Below are 11,236 nucleotides of genomic sequence, written 5' to 3'. Positions count from 1 at the left end.
AGAAATTAATAAAAAAATTTAATCAAAAGAGCATTTAATAAAATGCACATAATAAAACTCCACAAAGCTTCCTTCTGTGTACCATATCTGCTGTTACCAGATAACAACACTGACCTGTAATGCTCTTAAGATGTGCAAGTGTAATCGGGAGCAAATCAACAAATGAACTTGATTTTGTTATTCAACTAAAGTTTTATTTTCACCAGCCTACTCCTGTGGAGATCAAGGATGTGTTATCCAGAGGGAGACCTGCTCAGATCAGCATCAGCTCTTCACGCTATAAACAAAACAGTGAAAACATTTCATTATCAAAGTCATTAGAAAAACAAGTGGGAGAACGGGTCGAGGTATACAATGCTGCCAAGCGCTGTCATTCATATCTCTTTGTTAATTTGTCCTCAGTAGATCTGTGTTGATTTATTTGAGGTTATACAAGATGGTGGTAAATGTTTTATTAGCGCAAGCTGAGCTATCCTCGAGCAGAGGACTACTGAGATTCAGCAGTATTGCTCTTTTACTTGCACATACAGTACACATGGTGAGCGTGTGTTGCTTATTGCACCTCATGCACTTTTTGCACTAATGAAGGAAATCTTCTACAGCCTGACAGATCAATAACATATTGAACTACAGGTACATGTAAATGTATCTCATGTCCTGTGCTCCTGAGTGTTAGTGCCACCATGTTTCCTTTTAAAAGAATCTTTTTACTTTTGAATTCATAGCAATAAATATAGAATAAGGTATGGTAAATGATATGTTCAACAACAGGAAGTACATGACAATGACTATGACATTTACCCTTTTACTTTCAGTATACGACTGTCACGTTAACGATATGTTTCAGCATAAATATTTTCTATGTTAAACCTGCCTCAATGGCAAACTTTACATACAATAGTGATGCATTCTTACATGAAAACATAAATAAAAAGCAGAACCAGAAAGCATGTTCCATCAGATGCAAATAGTCAAAGATCACTGCTCTTAAAGCAGAAGTGTTATCTGAGGTGCACCAATGTCTAAGAAATTTGTGAATCTGGACACCTTGGATCGTATTATCTTATAATATTTCAATTTTTTCAACTTCCCTTTGTGGTCTGACTGGTCAACTGGAAGTATACTTGTTTGCTTTCCCGTTATGCAAAGCTAACAGACACCTGCCAGTCAGTCAGAAGCAAGCATTTTCTATGGCTCTTTAAGGCACTGGAATAAAATCTCCACAGTATATAGTGGAATTTACATTGAAAAGCCCAACAAAATAGTATAAATGTAATGTGTTAAACTTTTGTTCCAAAGCCTTCAGACTACAGCTTGTGCACATGGCTCAGCTTCCTTGACCGGCTACAGTCCATGCATAGATTGGCTTTGATTTCAATGATGTATCAGTCATCTGGAATGGCCTCATCCATCCACTTCATGTAAGCCAGACTGCCGTCCTCTACTGGAAAGCTGAGGACTTCTGGGTTTTCATAGGGGTGGACAGACCTTGAAGGGACCCAAACGAACACAAACATGTCAGACTAGACATAGAATTTCTTTATATGGATGAACAGAAACTCATATACGTAATTGGCAAGCCAAGGCAAATTTATTTGTATAGGAACTTCCAAGAGGCAATTCAAAGTGCTTTACATAAGACATAAAGGCACGACATAAAAGATATAAAACAAACACAAGACTACATAAAAAAGACAATATAAAAAGACAGAATTTAAATTACAGTGCAGCTACAGGGCAGTGCAAGATCTGAATAAACAGTCCCAAATTAAATTGCTGTGACAAACAGAAAAGTTTAAGCCCTGCTTAAAAAGAACTGAGAGTTACAATATGTAGTTCATAAAAACACTGCTTTATAAACTCACAGTAGAATGTTAAAGCCAGTTGATTGACACACAGGATGCCAGTGTAAAGATAACTGTAATGTAAAGCTGAGTAATGACTTTTAATCATTCACCGCTGAGTCCAAAGGCAATTATTTCAGTTTTATCTTTGATTTGTTTGATGCACTTACTCACTTCTTGTATGTGACCAGTCACCTGGTGATGATGTTATATGAATCTATGTCGTGTGAATAATAATTATGGAAAGATATATTTTTGTTGTCCATAGTTTGATCTAGTGCTAGCATACAAATTTTGAAATCATGAGGCCCAAGAATGGAGCCTTGGGGGACTCCACATCATAATGGGCCCATAATTGTTCATTAGTGATTTGTTTAGTTTGTTCTTCTTTAACAGTAACTTAATAACTGCAGTTTGCAGGGCCTGTAGGAAATAACTTCAGAGTATAGAGAAGTGTCGACTGTTTGCAGAACATCTGATGCCGTGCACTTAAAAAAACATTGTTGAAATAGCCTGAAGGCTGAATATCAAGGCAGCAGGAAGAGGATTTCAAACGGTGCACAATTTTCTTCCAAGGTTATGTCGTTGAAAGGATCAAATTCTGTCACACTAATGAGTTTGTTTTGAGTGGATGCAAGGACAATACAGACCCTATACCTGATATGGTGGAAGTGACAGCTTGTTTGATTTTCTGAATTTTGTCAGTGAAGGAAATAAAGTCATTGCATTTTTTTTGTGGATAAAAGTTCAGGGCTTGCTGACACAAGAGGGTTTGTCAGTCTGGCAGGTGCATTATTATTAATGACTTGCATTTCTTGGTTCAGAATTCTTAACTCTCTCTTTATAGATGTCATAACGAACCTGGAGATTTGTTTTTCACCAGATTTGTTTTTGCGTTTTCCTACCAGAGATTACCTTTACTTTAGTGGGAGCAGTGGCCTAAATAACACTTCTCATTTTCTGAAATTGTCTACAAGATCATTGATGAAGAACCAAGCGTGGATGAATAATTTTCTAGTGTTTTCAGTGACATGTCATGTACCATTAAGATGTGATTTAGATTAACAGTGTGAGAGTCATCTCAAAGGAAAGACAGAAATGATCAGAAAGAGCAACATCAGTCAGCACAATCTTAGAAATGTTAACACCCTTGGAGATGATTAAATTCAGAGTTTGCCCCTTGTGGCGTTTGTGGGCTTCATCATATGCACAGTCTGCTCATAGTTATAAACAGAATACAGCAGAGTTATTTAGTGCTGCTGTCCTGGGGGTTGTCAACATAAATGTTAAAGACAGCAGTTCAGCAAAGTCATCGAAAAAGTTTGCACAATATTAAGATGGCCTGTAGATATTAAGGAGCACAGCTCCACACGAGAAACTCAACTGAAGAGTAACTTGTTCAAAAGAAGCTTCTTCACAAACTTTCCATAAGACATCTGTTTGCACTGGAAAGAATTTATATTAATAAAATGGCAACTTCACACCCTTTCTTATGCACTTTAGCTCCATTCATAAAACTGAACCTGGGGTTGATTAAATCATTAATAAAACGTGATTACCCTGCCAAAGACCTGACATTTAATAAAGCTAAATTAACTAAGCTACAGAACATTCTTCACTAATTTAAACTTTTTGCAAGCAATTTGTCATAAATCAATAGATTTAGATCTCGACGTTTCTATTCTACACTTCTACTAAAAACAGGAGTAGGAATGGGAACATGAAATCCAGAAGAATCTGCTTCTGGGCATTTTTGGCCACTGTGTAAGAGGAGTAGGAGTAAGTAGGAGAAAGAAAATGCATATTGGGGATACTGGAAGTGTGGCAAAGACTCTCCTGTCTGACTCTCCTGTCTGCCCTGATGCCAGGCAGACTTACTTGGTTTGGTTTGAGTTGCTGGGATTCAATATGTGGCCGTGTAGCTTGCTGGCATTTATTAACATCACATCCAGTTCCTTTATCTCTGATCTGAGCTGAGCTGTTCTTTTGTTTTTGTCATTTTTGTTACGGCAAGGTTGGTGTCACAGAAGCAGCAGCACTTCCATTTCAGTTTTGGAATCCCAAAAGAGGCAGGAGAGAGTGGAGGCAGGAGGAATTAGGAGACTGATCCATGCGCTGGTTGTCAACACGATGACATTGAGGCTGTGATATTTTGTCTTTGTGGCGCCAAAGCTGCTGTGCCTCAGGGCGCATCATCTTAGGTCTGTCTGATTGGTGTCACAGGCTGGACTGAAAACGGTCCATCAGTACTGCTTGGGAGAAAGCCACCTGCACTGAAAAGATGCCCATGTCCCCAGAACAGATTGAAGCTATCAATATAGCTGATCCCTTTCAGACCTCAGGTTTTGCTGAGCCATGAATTCAGTCACAAGAGTCTGCCGAACCTCTGTTGATCTCTCTGTTGACCACTGGCAGTGGTCCACTAAAAATGGACTTCAGAGTGTCCAGATAGTAAACAGTTCAATGAAATACAGCTTTAGCAGCTCTGACTTATCTCTGCAAATATCACTGGCATAATTTTGGGTTGTTTATTTATCATAGCACAGTCTCCCACTGTAACTAGAGTTACAGGTTAAGTTGTCTTTAGATGGGAGTTGCCCATTTCCTCCACTTTTTCATCTTCAACTCTGTCTCATGGAGATTTATTAATAGCTAAACCTGTTTTTCAGTTGTAATGTTAGGGGTGACTGTGGTCTGTGTTTATGCCCACCTTTGGCTGTCCGTCAGAAGTCTGGGTTCGAAGTTGGCTGAGCTGAATGTATAAATTTTCCCTCTGTAGGAGGAAAGTCTTGCATCTTTAGATTTTGAACCAAGGTTATCCCAGTGGAAAGAAATCCCATTCATAGCACATGAGTTCACTTGTTTTGTTTCAGTGAGTCTTGGAAGTGATTTAGAGAACGCTGTCCATTTAAATCTTTCTGAGTTCTGATGAGCCAACTCACTGGCAGAAAACAGTGTTGTGGAGTTCAGACAACTTCTTCGGTTCAAATAGCCTCCTCTCGAGTATGGCAATCTTCTGCAACAATTTATCAGTCTGTGCACTTCATCGATTCTTATGAACAGAGAGGCAGAGTGCATTCCAGGGAACATTTCTCGCAGTAGTCCAGTAACTTACTGTTTTGGTTACTGGGTTAAGTTACTGTTGAGATTTTATAGTTTGAGACAAGTAGAGAAAACTGCGAAAGTAGCAAAAACAAGAGCCAAGCAGAGAGCAAGTGAACTGTAGCAAAGCAGGAAGCAGAAACCGTAGGAGTTCGTACAAATACCAATTATTTTTAACCCAGATTTTCCTTCCTAGTTTTTGCAGCTTTACTGTACAACACAACAGAGATCACATTGCAAGGATCCCTGTCTTCATCATCTAAGGTCTGTGATGTCATTTCAACAGCCAAGAAAACCAATAAGTCCAATAGATGCTGCAATGATAAGTGGCCAGATAAGAAGAAATGTAGATGATTAAGTTAACGTAATGGGTATTTGATGGTGCTGCAGTGGAATGATTATTTCAAGTATGTGGGATCTTACATCTGGCATCCTAAATGTGGAAGTACAGACACAACAGTACATCTGTTCATCTGCAAGTCTATTGTATCAAAATTCAAACTTTCATATACAATCGTAACAAAAGTGAGATATATTTACTTTTGAATGTGGGTGTTTTATTAAAAAAATCATTCTCAAGCTGACATGACTAAATCCTGTTCTGCTTCCTCCAATTATTTTTACCAACACTAACATATTGTAAAATGATTTTTATGAGAAAATTATTGTCATTGTTTGATCACGATGGAGGGCCTATTTGTTTAACTCTGAAATAAGGACATGTGAAGCACACAAAGTGCCCAAAATAAATCATAATTTTCAACAAAATAGGCATTACATAAAGCATCCTCTCACCTCACATAATCTATGACTTGCTGGATCCTGGAGGTCTTTGTTTTCACCAGCTGCAACAACAGTGACATCTCATCTTACACTTCTGCTTTGCGTTTCAACATGCCTGTCGAGTACATGTGGATCACAGCGGGGCTTTCTCACAAAGCTTACCATCAGAATCTCACTTGCATCCTGGATTTCGCCTTTCCAGTAGTACCTAAAGAACCAGACGACACAAGACATTAAAAAACAGCACAGTGAGAGACTGTAGAGTATCAGTAGGATGCAGAGCCTTTTTTAAATTTGGTCAAAAGCTGCACTGAAAAACTGTATTTTCTGAAAGAACACAGCAATCAAAGCTCTCTAACCATTCATTACGGCCACAGTGATTCACAGTGATGTCAAACTGCTCCTGACAGGCTTTTATGGTGTCAAGTGCAAAACTGCCTCTTTGCTTTAAACACGGTGCTTTTTCATGGATTTTTGAGAGACAGCCAAACACAACAAACTAAAAAAAAAAAAAACCCACATTTAAGCATGTGCTACGTGAAATATCAAAACAAATGTTGAAGACTAAATAAGCCTGGCTATAACTGAAATATATTCATCACACACCTGCAATCCCACACATAAAAACCTCCCCTACCACCTCCAGCACCACCACCCTCACTCGCCCCTGAACATATTCTCTATTTTTAGGCTAAACCTCTGTTTGGTTAACAGGTTTAACGCTGCCTTTTCTCTTCAGCTACATTCCATCCTTTACACCCTGAGTTTTTCCTAACCTTGTTCCTTTTGTGGTGGTTATGCATTAACAGGAAAGCTAACCCATGCATATAAAACACATGACTGCTTTGAAGGCTAACTGCCTACTCTTTTAAAGTGATGTGAAAACCGATAAGAAAAAAACATTCAGATGCAGCCCCATTCAACTTGTGGTTCCCTAGACAACCGGTTGCGCAGTATAGAGAAAAAAAGAACCTATGTGATTATATATTTATGTGTTTGTGTGAAGGACGTTATAATTGAGCTAGTCTTTGTGGTTGTGCTTCAGTGAGGTTACAACCCGTGTCAAGGTAGAGGGGCAAATATGATTTACATTGTAGAGGTCCTGGAGAGAATGTTAATACTGGCTGCCAGCCGCCTCTCCATGATCGCCCTGGAAAAAGAGACAGGAGCGTGGATGGAAACAGAGGAAGCAGACACGGAAAGGGAAGAAAGAAAAACAAACACAGAGCAAGTCACCCGCTGTTTATCAATTACAACATGGAACTATAAGCCCTTTTGTTATGGCGCTCTTCAAGCAGAGCAGGAAAAGGACATTAACGCACTAAATTCAGCAAAAGATGGTAAATTCGGCTTTCTGCTGCCGTTCGCTCAATATTATGGTTTATTACCAGCTCAGCTGTGCTTCCCCTTACCCTGTGTCTCTAAAGGAGGTGATTTACATATCTGGCACCTGCACTTTGGCTTCTTTCTGTCCTGACATGTGGTAAATAGAACTCATTTACATGCAGCTAAAATGCCAACAAAGGAGATGAGAGTGCAAACACAGCACCCTGCCGGTTGACAAAACTGTATCTCTTCTCTTGACAGAAAAGTTAAACGTACACTCGGCTGACTGACTTTTAATTGTTTAAACTGTCACTTAAACTCATTTTCAGATCCGCAGTATAGAAATAGTTAGATTTTGTATCCATGTTTTGGTAGGTTGACGTATTTGCCGTCTTGCAGAGAGTTAGATGAGAAGCTTGATATCTGTAGATTGATACCGCTCACATGTTTGTGTGGTAAATATGAATCTAGAGCTAGTAGCTCTGACTGGAGTCAGGGGCAACCTCCATGGCTGTTAAGTAAAGCCGTAAACGTGGAAGTGCCAAAACTGTAGTTACCTGAATGGCCACTTGAGGCTGGCTACAGACCAGGTTAATCTCCATAAGCCCCTATATTAAAACACCCAACATCACAGAAGAAACAAACATGTTCAAAAGGTGTCCATGAAAGTTTTGCATGATAAGTGAGTGTGGCTGCTTTGATTGAAAGGTGGGTGTTGTCACAGGTGGGTTGTTTGAACACCCAGGCCTCCTTAGCTGCACCTATGATCCACCCAATTTTGGATAAGCCAGGACAATGACTCTTCAGAGACCTACGGGTGATGTCAAGGATACAACGTCCATCTTTTAAACTGTCTATGGGGGATACGGGGAGCTCTTTGACAGGTTTTATCTCTTTTGTTATTGAGCTTTAGAGGCTGAATACTTTGTATAGTTTTTGGTCTTTGTGCTAAGATAAGCTGATAAGTTCTTAGTTTAACTGTACACCATCTTCTTTCCCGACATATCCGATCCTAATAACTTAACAAACAAAACCACGTGTTTCCAAATTTTGCTTTTCACTTCATTGTGTTATGCAGAGCGTATGGAAATGTAACCTGGCATGATTCACAACTGTACCTGCCGATGTCCTTGGCTGTCTGTTCATTGGGACTGTTAACGAGAAGGACAGAGTGGTGTCCTGGTACGTAGCTCCCCGTTAAGGCTGAACGAAGCTGGACCCCAACGGACCACAACCCAGGATACATGGACACGGACAGGAACAGGAGCTGTAAAGAGGCGTAATGTGTGGACTGTTGTATGTGTCAGACATTATTTTGGACATTTGGCTGTTTCATGTTATTTCATGTTTAGGCAGTTATAACTCAATTTAATTATCTGCTGCCCTCTGAGAGGATTGCCATGTTTGGATTGGATTGGATTCAGTATTTATCCTCTTATTATTTGGGCCGCTGTCTGTCACAGATAAATGAGTATAGGCCTTGGCATGGAGGCAGTGACCAATTTATAATCTGTCCTACTTCTTTGCACAGCACAGCATCACAAGCCAGCCAGACAAGAGATGCAGGAAAATCCGACACAAATATGTTGGGGAAAAAAAATAATACAATTAATAACAATTTGTCATATTCTGACATCAAAGCCTTCTTGTGATGGATTGCTTTAGACTTTCTGGAAGTTTTCAACTTAAAAAAAAAAAAAAAAAAAAAAAAGCCCATGACATAATCACAGCAGCTCTCTTACCAGACATAACACGAGCAGCAACGAGCGACAGACAGAGCAGAGGACAGCCTCTTTGTGGCATCGCTGGATCAGACACTCCATCCTGTTAGTGGCAACAAATGTCATTCCCACAGTCTGCTGCTGGTGCAGATAACAAAAGAGGACAAAACTGAAGCTGAACTTCTTTCGTTCATAAAAATAAACCGGTGAGTCTTTGTCCACAGATAATTAGTGTCCCGTCATTTTTTTTTTAGCTCAAAGAAAAATAAAACACTGTGCAAACTCATTACCTTCATGGAAGAAGTGCATTGTGTTGACAGGTATATTGGAGGTCGGATGGTCAAAAAAAAAAAAAAAAAAAAAAAAAAAGATAGTGGTAAATCTACGCGCTGTTCAATTGGTTGTTTCAATACTTCCCGACACGACGGTGACCAATAAAATGTCCGGTTCACCTCTGCTGGCTCTGCCTCCGGGCCCGGGTCATAATCGGCTTTGCTGTCTCCAGCGTATAAACACAACGTGTCTCTAAGCCTCAGGGCGTGTGTGTGTGTGTGTGTGTGTGTGTGTGTGTGTGTGTGTGTCACAGCTGTGAGTTCACCAAATCAGAAGAGAGTAAAATAGTTTTCATAAAGACCAAAAAAAAATATGATGCCACATGTAATGAATGGTGGTAACTGAGTACATTTACTCAAGTACTGCACTTTTGAGTCACATGCACTGTACTTTGGTACTTTATATTTACATGTTATGCTACTTTATACATTTAAGTGGAGTATATTGTAATTTGATAGCTTCCTGTATGCAGACTGTAATTACTGTAATTACTGTAATTTCCCAGCTTGGGATATATATAAATAAATTTTTAAAAAAGTGTATAAAGTATAAGTGCATATAAGTCTATCTATCTATCTATCTATCTATCTATCTATCTATCTATCTATCTATCTATCTATCTATCTATCTATCTATCTATCTATCTATCTATCTATCAGATTAAGATGTTACATACACAACATATAATCACTTTAATATATGCAATCAAATGAATTGTCATAAAGAAAAGTCCCCAACAGTAGCTCCACCTCAACCCAGTCCAAGATTCATTTTCTTGAGCCCAATCGACGATCAAAGGACAAAAAATATTGAATATTATATAGATAATTTGCCTGACTTGCCTTGACTTGTGTGGCTTGGGCGTACTTCAGTACTTTTATACAAATAGGTTAGCAGTGTCACCTCAAAGAAAGAAGGTTATTGCTTCAAATCCCGACCTGGGACCTTTCTGTGTGGAGTTTGCATGTTCTCCTGGGGTCTATGTGAGTTCTCTCTTGGTAGACATGCTATTAACAGATTAATTTATGACTCTAGGTGTGAATGTGAATGGTTGATTGTTTCTGTGTGTCGGCCCCTGTGATGAACTGGCGACATGTCCAGGGTGTGTGGTCTATGAGGAAGTCTGGTTTACTGGAACACTGTGCTGACTTGTTGTCTCATTTCTATTCTGCTGCAGAACGAATCAACATGATGGCACGATGCATAAGGTCCATATGCGCTTTATTATTCATCATGTGGGAAAAACAACAATCAACAGCGCCAGTACAGCAACAAAACTATTATAGGCTCTTTAGTCACTGCTGTGAGTTGTAAACTTTAAAGACTTAAAGCCAAAGACCAGATGGTAAAATTTCAAACACAGTATTTATGTAAATTTCATTAAAGTTTAAAGGACACTTGTTGCAATGTGATGTGGCAGCTCTCAGTCTGCCAGAGAGAAGAGAAAATGGATATATTAGCTTTCATTAGCATGGAATAATTAACACGTTTGCTTTCACACTCAAAATGCTGACCATTCAGCAACAAGATGAAAATGTGTGCAGGACAAACACATGCAAAAATATACGTGTGTGTAAAAGTGTGTGTGTGTCCTCCTGTTTTAGTGACTGAGATCAGTTTCCAACCGGGTACAAACACCACAGATCTGTGGCTACGGGTGCAACGACCACACACATCACTGCCACACACAGCAACCACGGTAACCCTTCAGATAAGATAAACAGAAAAGCCAAGGACCCTGCCAGGCTGCATGTGAATGAAGAAGATGCAGACAAACAGGGATCTTACAGAAAATATGAATAATTCAGAGGTGGATTGTTGAAGCAAGAACAAAACCAAAACTGATGCATTCTGCATTGGGCACATATGCAACAGAAATAATGCAGAGAACCAGACACTGAAAAAACAGATTACAAAAAGGTTCAGCATTGCAGCTTTATTAGTTGGTTGAATGGTCATAAGTCGGAATATTTATTGGGGCTTTGATGGCTGTGTGTGCTGAACAAAAAGTCAGTTCATTAAAGCAGGAGGCAAAGGTGTTTTTTTGCAGGATGTCCACATGGGGGAGTTGTGGGTCCATGCATGTGTATCTCTTTACTCCCCTCCTTTCACTGTGAATAAATTAAA

At 39.3% G+C, this 11,236-nt stretch overlaps 1 protein-coding gene across 2 annotated transcripts; it reads right to left on the bottom strand.

Annotated features, from left to right (window-relative positions):
* Positions 1-211: 211 nt before the first annotated feature.
* On the bottom strand, positions 212-9,122 carry zgc:63972 (protein CutA homolog). Of its 2 annotated transcripts, none has more exons than XM_027282214.1 (7): positions 9,067-9,122; positions 8,798-8,879; positions 8,174-8,322; positions 6,820-6,879; positions 5,892-5,937; positions 5,742-5,791; positions 212-1,488 (listed from the first exon to the last, which is right to left on the bottom strand). In XM_027282214.1, exons 2-7 carry the CDS (start codon positions 8,876-8,878, stop codon positions 1,386-1,388), a joined length of 489 nt encoding a protein of 162 aa, XP_027138015.1. In that variant the 5' UTR covers position 8,879; positions 9,067-9,122; the 3' UTR covers positions 212-1,385. The 2 variants fall into 2 exon arrangements, with proteins under 2 accessions (XP_027138015.1, XP_010750863.3); XM_010752561.3 differs by having other exon boundaries at positions 8,798-8,914; positions 9,067-9,097.
* Positions 9,123-11,236: the final 2,114 nt, after the last annotated feature.

The sequence above is a fragment of the Larimichthys crocea genome, chromosome IX (genome assembly GCF_000972845.2).
Source record: "Larimichthys crocea isolate SSNF chromosome IX, L_crocea_2.0, whole genome shotgun sequence".
NCBI classification, from domain to species: domain Eukaryota; kingdom Metazoa; phylum Chordata; class Actinopteri; family Sciaenidae; genus Larimichthys; species Larimichthys crocea.
The sequence above is the reverse complement of the archived record's forward strand: the minus strand, read 5'-3'. Positions and strand labels throughout refer to the sequence as shown.

Excerpts from the sequence above, each read along its gene's own strand:
- zgc:63972 (XM_010752561.3), bottom strand. Across the intron at positions 6,880-8,173 it reads ACAGCCAAGGACATCGGCAG|GGCGATCATGGAGAGGCGGC; the intron begins GTACAGTTGTGA and ends CTCTTTTTCCAG. Across the intron at positions 5,938-6,819 it reads CTCTCCAGGACCTCTACAAT|GTACTACTGGAAAGGCGAAA; the intron begins GTAAATCATATT and ends CTGGTTCTTTAG.